At 46.4% G+C, this 24,355-nt stretch overlaps 1 protein-coding gene across 1 annotated transcript in view; it reads right to left on the reverse strand.

Annotated features, from left to right (window-relative positions):
• The window catches only part of LOC138516970 (rho-related BTB domain-containing protein 2-like), a 601,113-nt gene that overhangs the window by 18,244 nt on the left and 558,514 nt on the right, over positions 1–24,355 (reverse strand). The window contains exon 9 of the mRNA XM_069632455.1: positions 15,875–15,980. Within this exon, the coding sequence (XP_069488556.1) occupies positions 15,875–15,980 (106 nt within the window). The remainder of the gene's footprint in view (positions 1–15,874; positions 15,981–24,355) is intronic.

The raw sequence follows: 24,355 nt of genomic DNA on the forward strand, positions 1-24,355 counted from the left end.
TGTGTGGGTACTAGTGCAAGCCTGTCCATGGAGCTAACTGTGTGGGTACTAGTGCAAGCACGTCCATGGAGTTAACTGTGTGGGTACTAGTGCAAGCCTGTCCATGGAGCGAACTGTGTGGGTACTAGTGCAAGCATGTCCATGGAGTAAACTGTGTGGGTACTAGTGCAAGCATGTCCATGGAGTTAACTGTGTGGGTACTAGTCCAAGCCTGTCCATGGAGCTAACTGTGTGGGTACTAGTGCAAGCACGTCCATGGAGTTAACTGTGTGGGTACTAGTGCAATCCTGTCCATGGAGCTAACTGTGTGGGTACTAGTGCAAGCATGTCCATGGAGGTAACTGTGTGGGTACTAGTCCAAGCCTGTCCATGGAGCTAACTGTGTGGGTACTAGTGCAAGCATGTGCATGGAGCTAACTGTGTGGGTACTAGTGCAAGCATGTCCATGGAGCTAACTGTGTGGGTACTAGTCCAAGCATGTCCACGGAGCTAACTGTGTGGGTACTAGTCCAAGCATGTCCACGGAGCTAACTGTGTGGGTACTAGTCCAAGCATGTCCACGGAGCTAACTGTGTGGGTACTAGTCCAAGCATGTCCACGGAGCTAACTGTGTGGGCACTAGTGCAAGCATGTCCATGGAGCTAACTGTGTGGGTACTAGTCCAAGCATGTCCATGGAGCTAACTGTGTGGGTACTAGTCCAAGCATGTCCACGGAGCTAACTGTGTGGGTACTAGTGCAAGCATGTCCATGGAGTTAACTGTGTGGGTACTAGTGCAAGCATGTCCATGGAGTTAACTGTGTGGGTACTAGTGCAAGCATGTCCATGGAGTTAACTGTGTGGGTACTAGTCCAAGCATGTCCATGGAGTTAACTGTGTGGGTACTAGTGCAAGCATGTCCCAGGAGCCGACTGTGTGGGTACTAGTGCAAGCATGTCCATGGAGCTAACTGTGTGGGTACTAGTCCAAGCATGTCCACGGAGATAACTGTGTGGGTACTAGTCCAAGCATGTCCCAGGAGCTAACTGTGTGGGTACTAGTCCAAGCCTGTCCATGGAGCTAACTTTGTGGGTACTGGCCCAAGCATGTCCACGGAGCTAACTGTTTGGGTACTAGTGCAAGCATGTCCATGGAGCTAACTGTGTGGGTACTAGTGCAAGCATGTCAATGGAGCTAACTGTGTGCGTACTAGTCCAAGCATGTCCATGGAGCTAACTGTGTGGGTACTAGTCCAAGCATGTCCATGGAGCTAACTGTGTGGGTAATAGTCCAAGCATGTCCATGGAGCTAACTGTGTGGGTACTAGTGCAAGCATGTCCATGGAGCTAACTGTGTGGGTACTAGTCCAAGCATGTCCATGGAGCTAACTGTGTGGGTACTAGTGCAAGCATGTCAATGGAACTGTGTGGGTACTAGTCCAAGCATGTCCATGGAGCTAACTGTGTGTACTAATCCAAGCATGTCCATGGACCTAACTGTGTGGGTACTAGTCCAAGCAAGTCCATGGAGCTAACTGTGTGGGTCCTAGTCCAAGCATGTCCATGGAGCTAACTGTGTGGGTACTAGTCCAAGCATGTCCATGGAGCTAACTGTGTGGGTACTAGTCCAAGCATAACTGTGTGGGTACTAGTCCAAGCATGTCCATGGAGCTAACTGTGTGGGTACTAGTGCAAGCATGTCCATGGAGATAACTGTGTGGGTACTAGTGTAAGCATGTCAATTGAGTTAACTGTGTGGGTACTAGTGCAAGCATGTCCATGGGGCTAACTGTGTGGGTACTAGTCCAAGCATGTCCATGGAGCTAACTGTGTGGGTACTAGTCCAAGCTGTTAGGGAGAATTCTCTGTTTAGGCTGAATTTCCTAACCTAGTGAGTCCCCCAGCAGCTTTGCTGGATTTCTGGAGTTTGTTTTTTTCCATCCTGCCAGGAGTGAGACTCTTTCTCCCACTCTTGGACATGAATGTGTGTAATTCCTTTGAATGTCCATGTGTTCTATGGGCTATGGGGTCTTTTACTCCATAGGGTCTCATATGTTTTTCTATGTGTGTTACACCGCACCCTACGTGCCGTAACACTGGGGCGTCCTAGCGGACCTCCATCATAGACTCCATACCCGGGGACTGACTACTGTCTCCCCGGGCATGTAAAGTCACCATTGGCTTTACTAGACCTAAATTTAGTAACAGAACTAGTACACACCATCTTATTGTGGACGTCCTAGTAGGGGTAATTCGATTACTCCTAGGTCTGTTACTTGAGGGGGCACTCTCCCGTCCCCCCTCGTCGAGTTTTGGCTGGTGGCAGTGGAAACTACTTGTTATGTTCGACCCCGAACATAACCCTATGGGATTCTTCCCATTGTTGGAGATTGATACTTTTCCTGGTTAATCTCTAACATACCACCAGTTTACTTATCTTAAATAAGTTTATCGGATGGTATTTTCTGCCAGAACTCGGTTTTTAAAATGGCGTCTGTGTTCGTCTCTGTGACTCCTAAACCAAAGGTTGAGCCCTTTGTTCCACTTCTGGCGGGCTTCTGTACAGAAACCCTCCAAAGTGGTGCCATTATGTCTGGGTTACCACAGGGGTGTGGGAGGGGGTTTAGGCACCCTGGACCGAGTTGCCTTGCCAACTCCGGTCGCACTCTGGTGTGATTGGCCCAAGTGGTGAGCCTCCCCGCTCACCACTTAGCGTGTGTTGATTGACAGCTAGGCTGAATGAATGGGGGTTTTCTGCATAAAAGCAGGGCTTTTGGGACTGGATCTTCAGAAGTCGCCACAGGACCTAAAGAATCCGACGAGGGTAACGCTGAGCCGACCTGCAACGACGACACCTCCGGTGGAGCCCTGCGGAACCGACTCACCACTTCCCGACGACAGAGGAGATCTCCATGCCGGAGAGTCTCTTCTCCTGACTGGTGGGAACAACCAGTCCCCTTTGCTTTTTCTTCGCTCCAGGAAGCAGTGGTCGAATTGCCCGTGCAGAGCACCTCAGCAACCGGATAGCCACTACCCCTGTAGCGCGACCAAAAGGTGGTGCCTTGTGACGGAGCACTCCGCAGCTGGTCTCTTCCCTGGTGGTGCACCGGACTTCACTTTTCTTCGACGACGAGATCATCTCTACTCTTGGCAAAGACCTGACGTGCATCCACCACCAGGAACAACTGCCCCCTCCAGGGGGTGTCTCTCCACAAACAAGGTACCGTGTCCGCCTGGCTTCCCTTTCTGCCGGATCGAGTGAGGTGTCTTAACCCTCGCCTTTCCATTGGGTCGCCTCCAAGCTTTCTTTAACGTGTGGTTCTGAACTGGTTACAAACTTTCCATAACACTTTGCGATAAAGACTCGAGGCGCATTTCCACTGAGACACTTTTGGGACATATCGCCTTGCCTCTCTCCGAGTGGGCCTGGCCTCTGAACTTTGTGATCTGCAGTAGACCCTGCCTTACCTGTCTTGCATTTGTCCGTAAAGTATTGGTACCGAGTTGACTTCATAACCTGTCTTATTTTTTTCTCTCCCTACCTAACGAATACTAGAGTGCCATCTAGGTTAAAGCATACACCTCTGTCTGCAAATAAGTGATGCTGGTAGAACCTAGACTTGTCGAACTTACTTTGTAGAGTAACTGTAATTGAAGTGTTTGCCGTAATAGTGCCAGAGTGTTTTCTATAGATGTGTCGTTATAAATAAATACCTTTATATCTTTACACTGAAGCCTTGTTGCGTGTTTGCTTGTCTTACTGTGAAGAATTGCCCTATGTTGTATACTCCACATACTGCCTAACTCTTCTTGAGGGAAGTCTGACTGCTCAGTCACAGCTACCAAGTGAATCTGTGTGGTACAGACTGCTACCAAGTGGGTTTACTGCCAAACACCTGTAGTCCTAAATCTTTTGCAGTGGTCCCTAAGGGAACTGCACAGGTTTCCGCCTAACACAAGCATGTCCATGGAGCTAACTGTGTGGGTACTATTGCAAGCATGTCCATGGAGATAACTGTGTGGGTACTAGTGCAAGCATGTCCATGGAGCTAACTGTGTGGGTACTAGTGCAAGCATGTCCATGGAGCTAACTGTGTGGGTACTATTGCAAGCATGTCCATGGAGATAACTGTGTGGGTACTAGTGCAAGCATGTCCATGGAGCTAACTGTGTGGGTACTAGTGCAAGCATGTCCATGGAGCTAACTGTGTGGGTACTAGTACCCTGGAGACCCCCAGCTCTGTTTGCTGGACTTTAGGACTTTTAATTTCTAACCTGGAGAGAGTGAGACCTTTTTCGCACTCTCTCATGTATTGTTCTGTGATTTGGACTCCTTCAGTGCAGTGGTACAGGGAAGTCTCATAGTTCCCCAGGATTTAAATACCTTCTCTTGGTAAAACTAAGAGTAGTGAAGTGAAATTGACTTTCTAGACCCAGAACACACTATCTTACAATAGGGTGCCGGAGGGGTTACTTAGTATCCCCTTTGACTAGCTTCTCATGTAACATTTTTATGTTACCCTTTCTGCAATTAATGGCTGGTGGCAGTGGTTTACTTTTTCCTACCATTGTGTGTTTCTACCGCAGGCTGCAATTGCAGCTGCAGTAAAGCATCCATGTGTGCCCATTTTTTCAAAATGGCCACAGGCTTCTTTTTTCGCCATTTCTTGTTGGAAAGGTCCTGCTTGAGATTTACTCTGTGCACCAAACCAGGCATGGTCCATTTGTTCATTTTGTCTTTGGCAGGATTCACTGGTGAAGCCTGCCTTTGGCTCAAGCGTGTCTGGCAGGGCAGGAAGCGAGGGAGGTGCCGAAACTCCCCGTGATTGGTCACCTGGGTTACAGCAATGCACCCAAAGGTGGAGGACAGCTACCCTGCTGTGTGATTGACAGCTAGGCTGCGAATGAATGGGAGAAACCTGCATAAAAGGTGAGGCTTTTTGCTTGGAAAGCAGAGTCGACCACTGGACGAAGGAATCCAAAGAACAACTTGGAACAGACGCCTGCTGCAACTCCTGGACCGTTGGTTCGCCCGGTGAAGCCCTGCTGCAGTGCTGAAGCTCCAAATTCACCTCGACTAGAGAAGACCTGCAAAGGACGACTTCTCCCCTTGGGTTGGTGGGACCAATCGACCCCAAGACAAGCTCATCTGGAAATTCTCTCGGAGTTGGCTGTACTTCCATTGCTGCTGCAGGAACCGATTGCCAGGGAGAGAAACACCAGTATCGAGTGCATCGTTTTAAGTCAGACCTGAGCTCCAGGAAAATCCTCCCGACTCCCACGAAGCAGGACTGACTAAGCCTGAGCCATCTCAACAGAGTGCTGGACCCCAGATGTGAGGAAAGTCCATAAGGTATCCAGGAACCGCAGTGGTGCTATTCGCGAGAAGCTGAAATCGCGAAGTGGTGCTGATCTGAAGTTTGACCATTGCTGACGCCGACCTTCAAACCGTAGTGCAGGAGACTCCATACGTCCTCCCTCTTGCCCCCACGACTAAGGCCCAGGAACAACAGATCTGCCATACTACAACTGGAACAGAAGCCAGCTGGAACAGATTTCTTCGTACCTAAGGTACAGTAAACTAAGGGGTAATTACCTCTGTTGTGTAGCCTTGCTAGCTCTCAGTTGAGACTTGTCTTGGTTGCCTTTTGCAGAGTTGCTTGCAGCTGTGCCCCTCACTAGCCTCCCAGCTTGTGGCCCAACAGTGATTTAATTTTCTTCTAAAACATTGTGCAAGACTTTTTACTTACCTGCAAGAAGTGCTTCAGCTCATCTAGACTTTTGCTCAATTAACATAGACTGTCCTGGCTCCCTGAAAGACTCTTCTAAACACTGACTTGGTGCTTTAACTATCCCGCAATAAACGTCTCATTAGATAACTTGCCCCATCTTTTCCTTTTGACACTAACCTCAGTATTGCTCTAAATGTGCCAGTGATATATCAATGTCCACAGTGTCCTAGGTATTTAAGTCACCTCAGGGTGTAGGAAGAATCTGTGTGCCATCCCAAATGGGTATCTATTGATTTAAAGAGACAGAGTGTGTATTTTTAAGTATATTTTTGTGTTACATATATTTGCTCCCTCTTCAAGAAGGGTTATTCAACTGACTGTTAAATTAATAAATAATTGTTTAATCAAGAAACGTTGAGTTTAAGTGTTTATTTGAATACCTGTCATTGTGAATCTTTACGTTACAACCCTACAGCTCACATTGACCCCTCTTGAGGTTAGCCTGGCTGCTCAGTCACTCTACCAACTTGTGAAGTACATGCTTATACCAAAGGTTGATTTAACTATTGCCAAGAGGACAAGGCTGGTGCAGTCTCCCACAGGGTACTGCATACAATCTTGCCTCGCAGATAGTTTATTAAAGTCTTACTACCAGTAGGACTTTAGGAAAACTCCCCTAACAGATGCCAGTTCCCAGACTGCACGCTCCAGCCGTCACTGGTCACGCCACCAGCAGGGACAGTTTTTACTTCCTTCTGTTCTTCTGCAGGGTTCCATGGCAGGCTACGGTTGGCGGTTACGGCATAGATATCGAACTGCATGGTTCACCCATCACTGGTCACGCCACCACAAGGCAGGTTCCCACTCTTTCAATGTGTCATACTTCAATCGGTATGTTTAACTGACTTATTGCATCCGTTGTTGTCTCTCCTTCATTTCAAACTGCTTCACTGTAGCTTCACGCTGTCCATCTTGAGCGCCTTGGGGGGGGGGGGGCTTGCCGTTCAAGCGACAGTGTTATCTTGGTCACTCCACTGCCCTTTGTTTTCTGCTCACAAGATCTTCGTTTCCGCTCTTGCGCTTTCTCTCTACTACTTTTCCACCTCGCTGTGTCGACGTCCTGTCGACCCTCAAGACTCTTTCGTCTTACTGCACCTTTTTCTTCTGATACCGAGCTCGAGGCCCTTCTCTCTTCTTCGGATATCACTCACCTTGTTCTTCTTTGCCGTTTGATATAAATAAAGGGGGCGGCCCCGTGTAACATCAGTCTGACTGCCCACAGCAGGCTGAACATTCTTCATGCTTGTGAACAGTGTTTTTAAGTTCTTCTTGGTCCCTTTACTTATTGTATCAAGACTGCCTGAAACTTAACAGTAGCACATCGTTTCCGAGTTGATCATATGTAACGGAGTTTGACAGTTGTCATTACCCTGTGGGTTTGGGATTTAAAGGGACGATTTCCCAGACCTATGTTCCTCCCCATGAGGTCCTCCTGTATATTATCTCCCCTATGGGCACTATCATTTAGCGATCTCACCTCCCTAGCCTCATGTAAAAGGGGCTCCCCCCCTTAGAAGAAGTGACGTCACCACAGTTATGATGCACAGGGAGCTCCGAGAGGTTAGCCAAACCCCATTCAAGGTACGTGGATGAGCAGTCAAGGCTTAATCTCAGGAGAGTGTGCGTAGGGTCTGGGTCTTTCTAGGAGTCCACACAGTATGGCACACAATAAATCAATTCAGTCAAATATAAAAATACAGTTATTTATTAGAAAAAAAAAAAAAAAAAAAAAAAAAAAAAAGTTATTTATTATAGGCCTTCTGAACACACTGGAAAATAAACACAACATGTAGTATTACCACACAACACTATGACACAAATATATACTGTCGCCATGGGTTCAAATATACATCAGATAACTTAATCAGCAAAGCAGGAAAGTGTTTTAGATGCAGTAAATGATGGGAACCAGATCACAAGACAATATCCTAACTTAAGAAGTCCAAACCCTAGGTTGAAGAGGCCTTGTACCCAAAAGTCATAGCTGCGCCACATAATATTTCTCAGAATGCTTTCTCTGTAGGACGGATTCAGTAGGTTTGTGTTGGTGATAGTTTTAAAGTTCTACAACAATTTTACCAAAGGAAAGTAAGAGTTTTCCTTTCTTCCAGACCTAAGGCTAACCCAAGGGCAGGATACCAGACACAGGTTCGATGACCAAAGGTGAATGGAATGGAATTAGGAGACAAAGGGACTTGTTCCCAATGCTATCCGATAGAGGACAGTGCAGACAGGCACACTGATGTTCATTCACTCCCACCCCGACTTGTGGATCATCTGGGGGTTGCTGGGGGCTTGGTCTTCTGCAGTTTGGCCCAAAGAGGGGTGCCCAGGAATTTCAGGTTTGAGGATTCTTCTGGTTGAATGTAAATGCAAGATGCAGTCCTTTTCGGAGAAGAAATACAGAATCCACTGATGCAGACCCCTTCAGGGAACTTCACAGATTGGAGGAAGGCAAGTTCCAGCAACGGTCTACGCACACAGGCAAAAAAAGGTGTTCTTCCAGTTGTGGTCACAGCAGTTGCCCCAGGACAGGTTTTGTGAAGGTAGAACGCTGAAATTCAGGGAGAAGGCTACTTGTGGCACAAGCTGGCGACCACCAAAGTTCAGGACGTTCTGATTGCCAACAGTTCTCACGAAGTAGTCCACGAGAGAGCTGGTCAGACCACAGGGCATTCCAGGGACATTTCTGAAGCCTCTGAAGGGCTGGATCCACAAGGTGTTGAGACTAGTTGGTCCCACTAGTCACTGCTCAGGGTCTTCAGAGATTAGGTAGAGGAGCAGGGCTTCACCGGGCCAGACACAGGAAAGGATGCTGGGCTCCTTCAGGAGTTGTCTACGGATCTTCAGCTGGATGCTCTTCTTTGAGGGATTCTTGGCTTCAACGCACATCTGAAGAAATGGCTGCAGAGGTCCTCTTATCCAAAATCCGAGCTGGAAGCAATTCCGAGCCCACCAATGGTAAGGATATGCAACATTCAAACAGACGTTAGTTGTCCAATATGGGACCGCTACTGGTTTCACATCCGCCCCACACCCAGACTGGCACCAGGGGTGTGGATTGGATTGGAACTAGACAGCTCCAACCTCGTTCCTGGGCCACACAAACAAAGGCTCACAAAGCTGCAGCTTTCCCGGACAAGGACATGACCTTATAAGGACTTTCCTGACCTGAGAGGGCATGAAGGTCAAACTACAATATGGCCAAAAAACAAGCAAACATCTTGTGGCACGACCATTTTAGAGTACTAGCCACATTTAGTATCCATATGCGGTAAACGCCAATGCGCACAACAAAAATTTAAAAATATAAATACTGCCAGCAGCTTGTCTTTGGAGACATATACGTAACTAAAAATCATCAGTGTAAAAAGATAGGGTGATACGAAAGTATCCCCATTGCACCGCATAGAAAGATGCTGTGTACAATGTTAAAAATACAAGAATCTAAAAGGGAAATTGTCTCCCACTATTGATAGTCTAAAGGGCGGATCAGTTTAACCATACCATGTGAGCAAATGTCAATAGAAGTGAAACTGAAAGCTTCAATTCCCTTCAAAAAGCCAGGACAGGCTAAAAACAGAGCAAAATGAATGGGGGTCCATAGAAACTACAGAGGGCAAGTTTGACGGAAAGAAAATCTTTCCTAACGGAGGCAATCACTATGGCTAACACAAATGGGGAACCTGAACCATCAATCCGTTCCATCTTTAGAGCAATTAATGCCCAAGCCAAACTAGAAAATAAGACTGAAGCCTTCAAACTTTGAAAGCGTTAGTAGTGTGTTCCAGAAGGTGTGTGCGAGTTCAGTGATGAATAGGAGCAAGGAAGGGAAGAGCCACATGTGGGCAGAGAAAACAGGGGCCCATTGTAGCAAAGCAAACAGGAAGCGACAACACTTAGTAGGCCACATTGTGAGAAAGCCGAAGTTAGCATCAGAGCATGAGCCTGGAAATCCACAAGAGCAAATTGCCCGATGGGTGGTGCTGCCCCGAGTCTGGTGGTTGCAGATAAGTCCTAAGAGCTAACGAAGAATTATAACCCAGAGAGTTGGACCAGGCCCTAGTGTAGGCTCAATCCCAAGCGGATTCCCCTTGGCTGGTGGCCATACTTAATGCAGCGTGACAAAAACATGGGAGAATGGGATCCTACACAGAAGAACCTTGAGGGCAGGAGGGGAATGTTGCTGGGCTTGCTGTGGTAGGCGTACATCACAGGATATTGCATAAGACCATTGATCTGGGGGTGGTACACAGATGTTCTTAGTGTTTTTATATTCAGCACCTCCTTTACCTCTTGCATCAGATGTTACATAAATGTTGTACCCTGGGAGGTGAGGATTTCTTTTGTGAATCCTACCTGGGAGATGAAGGGGATAAGATGTTGAAGGATCTTCTGGCTAGTGTAGTTTCTGAGGCGAAAATGCCTCCAGATAACGGGTTGCATAATTTAGTATAACAAGTATACATTTCTTCCCTGGTTTAGATGGTTCAAGAGGCCCCACTATATCCACTGAGCGTCTACAAAAAGACTTTTCAATAATCGAAAATTGTTGTAGGGAAGCTCTGGGAACAGAGATACATTTGACAGATGTCACAACTGGTTAGATCGATTTCAACTTCGGTGTATATGCCAGAAAGTAGAACTTGTTAAGGGCCTGGTCTTGGTTACCCCCTCTTGACCAGCTGTAAGGTGGGAACGAGCCAGTTCCATTACAACCCCCGTATGGCTCCTGGGAATTAACAGTTCCGTTTTCTGGTACCATCCCGATCGCTACAACCCCTGTAAAGCAACCCTTTCTTCTTGAAGAAAACAGGCCACTCTGTTTCCAGCCCTGACCTTCAGAAGTAGCTCTTTCGAAGGCCTCTGCCAAGTTGTGGTCATCACTCTGGGCGAAAGCCAAGTCTAGTAAAGTAGTGGTATCATCCCCTTCAACCTGGATTAGTGGGGGTCAAGTTTTTGTCGGCCTCCCCTATGCCTAAGGAACCCTGAGAGGTCTGGAAAGGAGTGTCAATTTCCTCTACAATTGGGCTGAGAGCTTTCATCAGGATCGCCTTTGCAACAGGTTCCCCTACTTTCACGGACTAGATTTGTGCCCTTGAATTAAGTAGCACCACCTGACTTTTCAATAGTTGTGGTCTACCACTGTAGAGTGAATATCACCAGGCCAGGCTGTATTTTTTGGCCAACCTTCGATATCTAACTTGAGGCGGGAAGGCGCTGTCCCCGGTGGGAATGAGTCTCCTATCTTTGCTCTGGAGCTTTACTACGTAGAAAGAAAGAAAATCCAAATGATGGGGTAGACTTGCTAGAGGATTGAGCCATCTCAATAACATGAATGCCAAACTTGTAATGGGATGCTCGCACCCCACTTGTGGTAAGTCAGACATAGGAGATGGACAAAAGGAAATGTTTGAACAGTATCCTTTATTAAAGTAATACATTAAATCTCTAAGCCCTACTCCTATGATGGATTCTCTATGCTAGAAAACAACAAAATGGGTGCTTGTCGGGATTTCAGACTAATCAATTCAGACATCTGTCCGAACCTACGCTAACCTACCAACTATTCTACCACTATGCAAAGAAAGACAAAAAGAGATTCTAATCTAAAACCAGCTCAGGATAGGGTTACTCCCCCTTGGTTAAATTAAGTGGTGGCTGGTTTTCTGACCCCCCCACACCCGCCATCCGAAGTGTTCTTACGGGTTTCTCCCCCCATCTGAAGTGTTCTTACGAGTTGCTTTCTGCTCCTCTACTTCTTGAAACGTTTCAAACAAAAGAAATGCCTCTCAACTTTTGCTCTTGGTCAAAACAAAGTCCTCGTTAGAAAGTCCATACACTTTCTAGGCTATTCCTTCTCCTGAGATGTACTCACCCTATGATGTGTCCCACAAAAACAAAGTTTATTCTTTAACCCTCCTGGGTTATTCAACTAGTTCGCCCCATGTGGGCCTCAGGCTTGCTCAGCCTGATTTGCTTGGTTGCTTCTCTTATCCCCCTCCTGGGGTAGTTGGAGAGTTGGCCCTGTGTGTGCTTTAGGCTTGCTCAGTCTGATGTGCTTGGCTACTCTTTTCATCCATTCCCAAAATATTTGTTCAACCCAATGTGGTTGGTGGTTTCTTTTACTCCTTCTTGAGGTATTTCGTTTGCTAGCTGTGTCTGGGTTTTAGGCTTGCTTAGCATTGTTTGGTTGGCCATTTCTTCCACGCTGATTGTGTGGTTGTCAGCTTCTCGTGATTGGAGGATCCCTCTCTGTTGCAGGTCCGTGATCTTCTTTCTCTCCAGCAGATATTCTCCTGGTTTAACGTTCCACTGTATTTGAGTCCCTCCCTGGAATGGAAGAGAGGACTCCATTGGACGTGCTTTGCCTAGAGAGGCAGAGACAAATCCAAGCCAGAAACCAAGCCATCCCCGTTAAAAGGGGCCCTGTATGCATTTGTCCTGTTCAACTCCCACATAATCAACAAACATGAAGGGGAGGGAGGGGGGTATTTGACCTGTGGGGAGGTGGGATAGTATCCCTACTTTGGCATTTCTTGTTCCCAAAGGGTGGTCAACCCCAGTGGAATCCCACTTGCGCTGTCCCCTGGGGAGGTTATCATGTAGCAGTCTCACCTCCCTAGTTTCAAAGGGGGAGGGCTCCCCCCACCTCAGGGAAAAGTGATGAGTTTGTTGGATTCATCAGAACTCTCAGAGCCCCCCGGCAGACAATCTTCCTGAGTCCGGAATCCATTCCCAGAATGCAGCTTGCTTTTCTATAATGGCAAACCGTGCACCAGATGCAAAGATCACATTCAGGGGGTTAGGTCCTGAGAATGTTCACCTGGATGATTAGTTACAGTGTGGCCTTGGTGCGCTTGCTTCATTTACAAAGCCTACGGCCATCCACTGTTCTTGCAACATTGATGCGGCACTCACTACCAAACCATTTCCCAGATCCTCATAATCATGCTTCTTGGCCTGTGCAATCCAGGTCCAGTTTATTCCCCATTAAGTCTTTGCTCCAAGCATTTCGGAAGCCACATTTGTTCAAAGCATTAGACACTTTTGCCTGCATGTCTGTTCACGTTCCTTCAGTTTATTTGGGATCTAAGCCTTTTAATGGTAATCCGCTTCTTTTACTTTAGGGCCAGCTTTTCTTAAAGACTTCTCTATTGTTAAGATGTGCAAATACGGGTTGTAAAACAATTATATTTTATATAATATCTTGTGAAGTCTGGTTTGTTGCTCTTGGTTCTTAATCATTCCTGAGATTCCCAACTAAAGGGCTGTAACGTCCAGGACCTCGAGGAGGAGAGCGAGAGGCCGGAACATTGCGACATAGAACACATATGCACAAAAAACTAACTAGCTCCCTCCGTCCGTCCCGCCACTAAAACAAAGTGTTAATTAGCATTAAAATTCACTATAAGATTTGTTATCCATCACTTTATACATTTTATTAACCATCACCTGCTATTGCCATAGTACCATTTTGGTTACAAATACTTCAAAGCCTGATTAACAGATTTCATTTCAGCAGAAGACCTGGAAGCTTTGTTATTCAGACATTTAGCTCTGCCTACTGGCTCTTGGACAGCCCTGTCCTCCTTAAAATGGTACCATTTCACAAAGTTTACACTGCAGATACATAATGAATAATACAAAAACGAATGACCTGAATTTCAATTTGGAAGACTGGCTTGTCACCTGAACTGGACCATTCAAAATGGCTGCTAAATTAATCTACAGCGGAGGGCATGGGGTTATGCTTGAGAGATGCAAGTTTGAAACACCTACATTCTAAAGGTGTTCCCTACAGAGAAGTTCTTCCCTCCAATTGTTATTTTGTGTTTAATCAAACTTCTGGCACACTTTCCAAATGTTAATGCTGCAATCATTTAGTCTGGAGATGCTCGTGGTCTCATGCAGAAGGGATGTGACCAAGCAGTTCGGGTTGGATTGCCCCTTTTGGGGGTGGGATCAAGACTGATTGCATATGGTCTTTCCCCTTTCGTAATGGCTTGGCAGGTGAAGAACGATGGTCTGGAGGGTTGCCAAAAGCAATGCCAGAGGTTAGGATTAATTCTACACCTTCCAGCCACTATCTAATGTTTTGATGCAATCATTTGGTCTGCCAAGCCTTTATTTTCCAACTTAGTACTTGACATGAAGGCAGGATGCGAGATGGATGTTTTTCCAGCCTCTCTTACATTTTATGGGTCTGGTTTATGGCTGAGCTCCAGTAGGGCTCTCATCATGGCTCCTAATCTCCTTTAATATAACCCATGATGTGTGGGATTTTCTCGGGCAGAAGTGTGAATTGGACTGATTATGGAATGCCACAAAATGGTGGCACAGATGACAGGAACCGGGGCACATGTCAGCCCACTCACTCCCCTCTTCATCACCATACATGCTGGCTAGAGCTCATGGGAGCTGTAGGCTAAAACATCCGCAGAGCCACAGGTTGCTCTCCACTGCCATCCAGCAATCCATGTACCATTCCGCTCTATTGTGCAGAGCATGGTAACTTCACACTCAAGCAGCCGCTGCAACATATTCCCTTACTTTTAGAATGCAAATATTGCCAACGTAATTCTTCACTGACATTTGTTTCTATGTAGACATGGGCTTCCTCCACAGCGCTACAGCTGTGAAGATGGTCCTTATACAATCCTTACTATACATTCCACAGAAAAGGCAGAGGTTTCAACCATTTCATGTTTTGAGAGGGAGCCATTTGACAACATTCTGAAGCCGATAAATGACTAGACGGATAATCAATTTCTCTTGGATTGCTTGTTAAGTGCAGAGAGGACATAGTATGGACTCAGCTGCTCTTTTTGAGGTGCGATTGCTTTCACATTTTTCAGCTCCATATCGGTTAGCATGTGTGTTCCATTACCATCTCGTCTGTCTTCCTTGTCACAGTTGATGCTATAGAGTAAGGATCACGAGTATGAAAATCTTGCAATAATGAAGTGTACATACAGGTGCATACTTAGGCCATTACCTCAGCCACCTTCCTCGTCAGAGTCCTTGCTCTATGTCAACGGCTGCGACTAGGCCACCTGGATTTGGAGTAATGAAGATTACTGGTAAGTAATTGGGAATTACCTCCTTGTCCACCTTCCTGGAAGTCCTTGCTCTATGATATCAAGGGCTGTGAGTAGGGCACCTGGATTCGAAGTAATGAAGATTACTGGTAAGTAACTGGGAATTACCGCCTTGTCGCCCTTCCTCGAAGTCCTTGCTCTATGATGTCAAGGACTGTGACTAGGACACCTGGATTTGGAGTAATGAAGATTACTGGTAAGTAATTGGGAATTTCCCCCTTGTCCACCTTCCTGGAAGTCGTTGGTCTATGATGTCAAGGGCTGTGACTAGGACACCCGGATTTGGAGTAATGAGGATTACTGTAAGTAATTGGGAATTACCCCCTTGTCCACCTTCCTCAAAGTCCTTGCTCTATGACGTCAAGGCTGTGACTAGGACACCTGGATTTGAAGTAATGAAGATTACTGTTAAGTAACTGGGAATTACTGCCTTGGCCACCTTCCTGGAAGTCCTTGCTCTATGATGTCAAGGGCTGTGACTAGGATACCCCGATTTGAAGTAATGAAGATTACTGGTAAGTAATTGCGAATTACCTCCTTGTCCACCTTCCTCGAAGTCCTTGCTCTATGACGTCAAGGGTTGTGACTAGGACATCTGGATTTGAAGCAATGAAGATTACTGGTAAGTAACTGGGAATTACCCCCTTGTCCACCTTCCTGGAAGTCCTTGCTCTAGGATGTCAAGGGCTGTGACTAAGACACCTGGACTTAGAGTGAATATAATTACTGTTAAGTATTTGGGCCATTACAGGAGCCAGAAAAATAAATTTGCAAATTAATCTTAGCCGCACCAAACAAGGGGCAGCCCGGCCTGAAATGCTGGCACCAGGAGCAACTCCAGGTATGTTTTGGCATTGTCAGCAGTGCTCAGCGTTGTTTGGGGCTTTAAGCATTTCTAACGACCATCATTTATGCATATCTATGGCATGACAACTCACAAACAACAAAAGAAAAGCACTCATACTGCCACCTAAGTTCTCTCCATCCCTGGGTGCCCAGTTACCTGGCGTCATGTACTTCATCTCTCGAGGGAACTTCCGACAGACACTGTTGTAGTTGGTGCAGATGTAGTGCAGGCACCAGTCCGCCAGCTGCTTGGCATTATGGAACTGGAAGAGACAAATCGGGTCATGCATCAGCCGGGTTATCTTATCACAGCCTGCGCCGCACGCAACACTAGTGCACAACATCACCACCCCTGGGCTGAGTGCTCAAGGTACATACAGGAGGCACTGTTCGCTAGCTTCCCTCTATGACTGTTACTTTCTCATGCCAAAGACTACTATCTAAGCACAAGTGGACTCCTCCAATTACTTCTACTTCCTGTAAGGATGAGTTTCGACACTCCAGGCTCTGCTACCAGAATCCAGCTACACAATAGATCAGTAACAAGACTGGCAGAGAAATCTCCTATGATTTTGTACCAACTTGCCAGTCCAAAACCAATGTGTTGCTGGAACCTAGAAACAGTCAATGAAATTGCACTGCACGATTAATTGCATCAACCTAAAATCACCCCATGCAGCAATGCAATGTTTTGCTTCTAGAGTACGGACTGGGGGACAACAGTGGCATGCTAGAGAGATTCCATTTCTTTCCTATTCCTTCTACCCATTCACACAAACTAGAAGTGTCATGTTACCAAACAAAATGTTATGGATCAATAAAAAGCCAAGGCTAGCGTTAATTGCCAAACTCGTGATATCGTAGGATAGGAGTTTCCCCCGCCTTAATCCTCGGCTAGCGGTGATCGATCAATCAAGGCCAGGATCTCAGAGTGAGAGCACAGTGGAAAATAATACAGTGTAACACATTAATACTTTGAACAAACGAACATCCACACACAGTGAATACCTAGCATAATGTACATGTAGTTAATTGTGTATGCTCAGTTAAGGGAAAGGTAACACGTAGCAGGCCACAATTTCTTAGTTGGGGCATTCACTAGAGAAGAGTCATTGGTGTTAGGGTAAATCGGGAGTGTCCAGGTGGATTCAGGTTCACCAGGGTTTGTAGCAGTCAAAAAAGTGTGAAACCAGAAGGTGTCTTCTCACAGGGATTTGTTATCCAGATGGCCAGGACACAGTCATCGCTTTTGGATGGGCGTGGACCAGTGCGGTGGGTGGGAAGGGAGTAATCGCCTGGGTGAGAAGTCTTCGGGGAGTGGGACACCAGATGGTGAGATGCATTATCCACTTTTCTGTAACACCTTTACCGCATCCTACCAGGTAGGATACATAGGGACTCTACACCCCCCTTTCCTACACGAACACTTTAACACAGACAGCCTACTCTGGGGAAAAAACAGACTAAAACCTGAGGAGTATATACTGACGTGTCCCAATACAATGGTCAGGCAAGGTCAGGCAATTACTGACCATCACACACACACCTGACTTCCATTGAACTTCCCCACACGGATAAAAGGAGGAGCATGAAAACACTCTGAGCGAGGCAAAGCACACAAGGAAACAGCAGTTTCGAGATGGCAGCTGAACGAGGGACGGAAGACGGTGGACTACGAGGGGTTTGCAAAGAGGGAAATTCCCTTGACCTTTCCGGCAAGAAACCGTTACTTTCACAAGACCTCAAGATCAGACAGCTTAAGGCCAGGAAACCTGTCTGAAGAATCCTGCATTGTGTGTCGGAGGAACCCGCGCTCCTCCTACATGACTAAAAGAGTCAGAGAGAAGTAGCAGCCGCTGTGGTACCGTCCTTGGCTCCAAGAAAAAAACACCAAAGAGATCAACACAGTGAGTTGGAGAGACCGATACCAGACCGGCCTGTGTTGAAGAAAAGGTTGCAAGCAGCAATATTATATAATAAGCACTGAAACGAACATTGTTAAAACGCGTGTGATGAAAGGCGCAAGTAAACTTAAATTGCTGATGGATGCTTGAACTTTGAAAGGAAAGATACAATGCCGTTGACAGAGTGGTCCGACAGTGTGTGCGTGCCTAATCGAAGGTCTCTGTAAGGTATCCAGCCGGGAAGTGGCAGAAGTGAAAGTTAGAGAACTGTAAGGAGAAAGTTTGTGAATCGAACTGGTCCTGCGAAGGGTCAAGCAAAACCCTGCGCACAGTCGAAAGTCTTTGATTTTTGATACAGAAAGGAAAGATTGGAAAATTACATAAAGTTGTCCGAGTCCTATCAAGGGAGGCCAATTGCGAACATTGTGTTAAAGTGGGTCTGAGCCCGAAGGAGGAGGACACGGGGTGAACAGTGAATCACCCAAGAAATTGTACATGTGGAAATCCTGAGAAGAAAGGAATGTTAATGTTTGTTTGTCGCATCAGGCCCTCTGTAATAAGAGACTTTGACACAGACGGTCCTGATACTGAGGTTTTGCACTGCATCCTCGTGCTAGAGAAGCCAGAGTTTGTGCTAAGCTCGTGTGTACCGCCTTGTCCCGTGCTGAAAAAGTGGGGAAGGGAAGCCAACGGCTACCTCATCCTGACATATAATTTCTTGAACACTTTTCTTTTTTGCGTAACATTGTTTCCCACACCATTTCTATTTACAAGTAAGGATTGGCAATAGGTTTATTAGTATAGGCCCTTTTATTTTTACAAGACTCTACTAGGACTGCATTATTATTTGATGGTCGATGCTTGCTCCCATATTTAGAATTCGGATTAGGCAGGCGTTTTTCTAACCCTGTAGAAAAGTTCAATAAACATGCTTGAACTGACCATTTGTGTCAGTCTTCACTGTTTGATACCATGCCTTCCTTACAAAAGTCACTGCTCAGAGTGGGTGCATGAAGGGGGCTGCTAGACCAATCCTACTCAATTACATCAAAGATCTCTTTTAGAATAAACAAGAGAAGTTGCACAGAGGCTGGATTTGCTCAACGGGATACGGTCCTAAACTGCAGTGCAGGAATGAGGGGTGTGAATGGGGATCAAAACTGCATAACTTCTCCAGAAGAGTTGCAAGCAACAGAGTTCCCAAAGCTTGAGAAGTCCAATGCAAGGACTGGCAAACGTGGTTTGCAATCTTTGTGTGTTCATCACCAGAGGGATCAGATACCAGTATAAATCAGAGGCTGCAGGAGTGGTGTTACAGTGGTATCCGGGAACGCTGCAGGTGGGTCTTTGAGCAGATGGAAATCAATGGGACCATTGAAGAGTAAGTGCATGAACTAGAAAACAATATAGACTAGTGAGGTTCAACTGGGATGATAGTTGGCAGGAGAACTCTAGAAATGGCACTCTGGGGAAGGAGAAACCTACTCAGAGTGAAGGTAGGTTGGCTGAGAGTACGATTTAGTAACAGTCCTACATAGGTGCATGCCTGAGTTTACAGTGTACTGGTTCAACATCTGACACATGGACTGCACATGTAACGAGCCTACGAGGCTTCTTGAAGGTAGAGGGGTTAAGGTTTGCTGAATGGTGGGTCCTGCAAAATCAAAGGAGGTATTGACCATCCTTATTCTCATCAATGTACAAGTACAGCAGTTACCGTACAGAGCTTTGCCATCGGGAGGGTTCTTGCAAGGTGGCTGGTTTCAGAGGGGCGTCTAAATGTCCAATCTTCTGGTCAATATCTTCCTTTATGTCCTGAGATGTTCCAGAGTTCTACACGCGCCTACAGTAGACTCTACAATGTTACGTTAAACTGGGGCTGTGAGAAAACAAATGGCTGCATGTATTCACCCAATTCAAATATTGTGGTGGCCAGCCAAGCATTGCAGTCTACCATCTTCAAACCTTGCTGGCGTCTTAGCGGGCACACTTCAGGCATGGCTTAACTATATAGAATTGGTTATTTATAACGCGCTTAATACCCAGAGGTTTCTAAGCAACGACCCGGGGATTGAATTTGTGTTGCTCCGCCTCGTCTTGCTTCCAAGGCTAGTGGCGTTGACCCGAGCGATCCTCCAGAGTCAGACTATGAATACAGACACCTTTCACAAACTAGCTATGGCCAGCCCTATCTGGCATTTCTGAAAGCAGCGGTTTGACAGCAAGACTGATGTGCCCTGCAGGACTCTGCACTTGGGTCCAGGTTAAATACACCTACAATTACAGTGCAATTGGGAAAAGCCTACTGCCAACCACTGAATCCCACTCCGCCATCTAGGCAGGGCTACTTGCATACAGAAAACAGGGCAGATGGTGTATCCAGACCCAGATGATCTAGGGATCTCTGTGGCGGCACATACAAACATTGAGTAGATTTGAGTTTAAGACAGAAAAAACAGTGACAGCACAACAGTGTAGGACTTTGTTTCACGGTACTGACACAGCAGTGCTCTTATCCAGAGTCGGATACTACAACAAATGCTATTTAAAAGACTCATCACACAGAAGCACAATCTGACCAACATTTCATATGCTCTCTTCATTCGTCATATTAGCCAGAGGGCTGCTACTAGAACACGCAGCTCAAGACACACTGATGATGTAGATCTGGCTGCCAAATTTAAGAAACCATCTTGTAGCATAAAAGCGGCACTTAATTATTTAAAAGGCGATGTTCTGATCTCTCCCTGAAAAAAAACGAAAAGATGTGATGAACGGTCGTACTTTGAACAATTTCTATCTTACTGCGGTACCATGGCCTTATTTGCTTAAGATAGATTTCTATTGCTTGTGGCTTGTAGGCCTTTTGCATGAGACGTTTACATGAAAAAAAGAGGATACAATGGAGGACAGCACACAATAAAAATGTAAGTATCTTATACAAAAAACAAGAACATTATAAAAGCAGAGCACACGCTTCTTCAGGTTCATGGAACCAGACAGCCATAAATGAGTTTCACTTGATGCTTTCTGGCACCAGTTCTATCTAAATTTTACGCCTTTTTATGCTACTTCTGCAGGTACTTCGTGTGTAGGCCCTTTGCTCAGATCTCTGTCCATTCTGTGGGTCTTCCTCGTAGCTTCTTTGCCACATTGATGGCCCGCAATCACCTTTCTGCGCACAGCCTAGGCAATGTGCTGGATTTATTTTATGCAAAGATTGAATAACTACCTTTGCCCCATCCCAGTGGTTTGAACAGACCACTTTCTCCTGCCATTTATGATTTCTTTTCTAACCCCCCCCCACCCCCTGGGCCCACTCTTAAAATACCAACTGCTATGCGTTACTGGGGGAGTGTTCATCTTCCTGCAGAGGGTCAGCTGCCCAGCACAAGCAAGTTTATTGTGACTGAAGGACAGAACCCATGTACTTCTCTGATCAAGGACATGACTGAAGTAGCTAAAGGTTTGGTGTCAGTGGAGATGTGACTGTTGCACAAAATCCTCAGCCCCCTGGTTTAACTTGAATCGCCTGGCCTCTAACTGAGCATGCCGCTGGGCGGAATGACAATGGAGCAGCGGATAGGAACCAGAAGCTAAATTATCTTATGGACAGGCAATGCCCTTGTACCATGGGCTGATCAAAGTAGCAAAGTCTGCCTTCGCTGCTAATCGTATGTCCATGGGAGCCTGCTTCTCAATAGAGCTTTTTAGGTTTGCAAAGGAGCTATCTGCCCCACCCCCACCAGGACACCTTCTCCATGGGTCCCAGATTCAAGGTGATGCCATTAGAGCTTTTTTCTCAGATAACCGACAATTCATTACCATTGATGATCAGAATGGTTCTAAGCCCCTCCCAAGGGGGGGGGGGGGGAACTGCCCACCGGGGTTATATCCCCGGAACCTGTGAAACTGGAACCAGTTACTGGCGATAGGGGTGATGGCTGCTTTCCACAAACTGAAGTCGGCTTCGCCCATTGATCCCATTCCCCTCCATATCCTCAAGGGATTACCGTGTTTTTGGCTGCCCATCAGCATCCTTTTTCATGTGGTGTGGTCCACTGAAACATGCACTGGTTACTCCCTTTGTGAAGAAGCTGCATCTAGATCTATCAGTGTCAGCTAATTAACACCCTATCTTGCTTTTGCAAGTACTGATGAAACTTATGGAGTCGATTAATACACCACAGGTCTGATAGTTTCTGGAAATCAACAAACCTCAGAACTCCTTTCAGTTTGGTTTTGCCCCAATATGGGCATCAAATTGGCTATGGTCTCCCTGCTTCTAGAACCCGGAGAGGTCGAGGTCTTGATTCTCCTAGACCTCTCTGCGCCCTTGGATATGGTTGGCCATCTAATTCGTCTGCAACACATGGAGCTGGTTGACATTTCTGGAACCCCCTTTGCTTGGCTTCCTTCCTTTTGTCTAGTCATGAGCAATCTGTGTCTGTATGCCCCTGTGGCTCTGCGCCTACCATACTCTCCTGCGGGGTTACACAGGGTTTCTCTCTCTCCCCGCTTTTTAATCCATAGCTTTGTCGGCTGACTGATCTTATTTGGTCACCATGGGGTGCATTTCTATACCTACGCGAATGACATGCAGTTGGTGTTTCCTCTCAAATTGAAAACAAGTCTTTCAGAAAGGGTGGGGGATGGCGAAAGAAAGAAAAAAAAATTGAACGGCGATAAAATAATGTTGATCCTGTTAGGGCGAATTCTCAAAAATGTACTAATTCCCTCCACCTTAGAGAACCCCCGCAACTTTGCTGGATTTTGAGGACTTGATTTTTTTGTAACCTGGAGAGTGACATGCTTTTTCCCACTCTCTAGTGTATTTTAATGTGAATTTTACCTCTGTGTTTCTTTTGGTTATGGAGTCTGACAAACTCCATAGGCATCATCTTTTACATTGTGTCATACAACACCTTCAGTGCAGTGACACAGTGAAGTATTTCAGACTTCCCAAGGTTTAAATACCTTCTCTGGGATAAACTACTGTTTCCCAGAGCAGTAAAGTGAAATTGACTTTCCTTAGCATTGTAACTTTCTAGACCCAGCACACACTATCTTACAATAGAGTGCTGGAGGGGTTACTTAGTATCCCCTGTGTCTAGATGTTCATGTAACATGTTTTATGTCACCCTTTCCTCACAGAATGGCTGGTGGCAGTGGTTTTGTTTGTACTACCATGGTTTTCTGCATTTACTGTGGGCTGCGTTCGCGGCTCCGGTAAAGCAACCATGGGAGCCATCTTTTTCAAAATGGCGAGAGCCATCTTTAACAAAATGGTCCCCGGTATTCTTTTTTGCCATGTCTTTGTGGAAAGGTCCTTCTAGAGATTTTCTCTGCGCGCCAAACCAGGTTTGGTTTCTTTGTTCATTTCGCCTTTGGCGGGATTCAGGAGTGAAGCCCGCCTCTGGCCCCAGAGTGTCTGGGGTAGGCCGGAAGCGAGGGAGATGCCCGAAACTCCCTGTGCTTAGTCTCCTGGGAGACCCAAATGAACTCTGTGGTTATTGGCTGGCTGACTGTCCGGCAAGGACAGCCACCCTGCTAGGTGAGTGACAGCTAGGCTGGAATAAATGGGCGAGAACTGAATAAAAGGCGAGTCTTTTGGCTTGGAAGGCAGAGTCGACCACTGGACGAAGGAACCGAAGAAGAGCTTGAAGAGGACACCTACTGCAACTCCTGGACCCTTGGTTTGCCCGGTGAAGGCCGGCTGCAGTGCCAAAACACCAAGTTTGCATCGACAGAGAAGCCCCTACAAGGACGACTTCTCCCTTTGAGTTGGTGGGACCAATCAACTCCAAAGTAAGCCACCTGGACATCCATTTCGGAGCTGGTTGAATTTTCTCAGAGTTGATTCAGGAAAACGTATAGCCTGAGAGAGGAACACCAGATTGTGTGCATTGCTTTTAGTCTGGCCTAAAGCTTTTGGAAGATCCTCCGGACTCCCACCAAGCCCGAGCCCCCTCAGCAGAGTGCGGGACCCGAGAAGCAAGGACAGTCCAACTTGATAGCCAGGAACCACATTGTTGCTATTTGCGGTAGCTGAAACAGCCACTGAAAGTGAAGATTGTCAGTTGCAGGTTTTGACAGTCCCAGTGTATTGCAGGAGTCCCCCGACGGCCTCCCTCTTGTCCCCACGACTGAGGCCCAGGAACAGTGAGATCTGTAGAGCTGCACAGGAACAGAAGTCATCAGCTGCATCTTTTCTTCTTTACCAAGGTACTGTAAAACAAGTCTAAGAGAACTTACCTCTTACTGTAAAAGTGCTTGACAAGTCTAACCAGCTTGTGGCCCTACATTTGATTCCTTTCATCAAAGACTCCTAAGAATTTAGGCAAAGACTTTTCCATTTACTTACCAGACGTGCTTCATCCTATCCAAGACTTTTGCCCATTGACTTTGGCTTGTAGGTCCTGCGGGTTCATGAGGCTGCCAAGTATCCCAAGGGCTCTGTAAGTGTCGGCTCTTCAGCTGTTTTGCACTAAATCTCCCATCAGCACTTGACAACTGAGTCAATGGCAAGAGATCATGGGAGCCTTATTTCAAAACATCGGGAGAGATGCAGGTTACCTATCCCGGATCTAACGCAAGAGAGACTGGACAGGTGAGTAATTCACTATCATTACCATTGTCCTCGTGAGTGTAAGTGATCAGACAATTGCTAAAACATTGTAGGGACCTCCTTCCTGAACCAGACTGGTTGACATATGTGAGCAAAACAAACATGT

Source organism: Ambystoma mexicanum, chromosome 6q (assembly GCF_040938575.1).
Source record: "Ambystoma mexicanum isolate Mex_15411 chromosome 6q, UKY_AmexF1_1, whole genome shotgun sequence".
NCBI classification, from domain to species: domain Eukaryota; kingdom Metazoa; phylum Chordata; class Amphibia; order Caudata; family Ambystomatidae; genus Ambystoma; species Ambystoma mexicanum.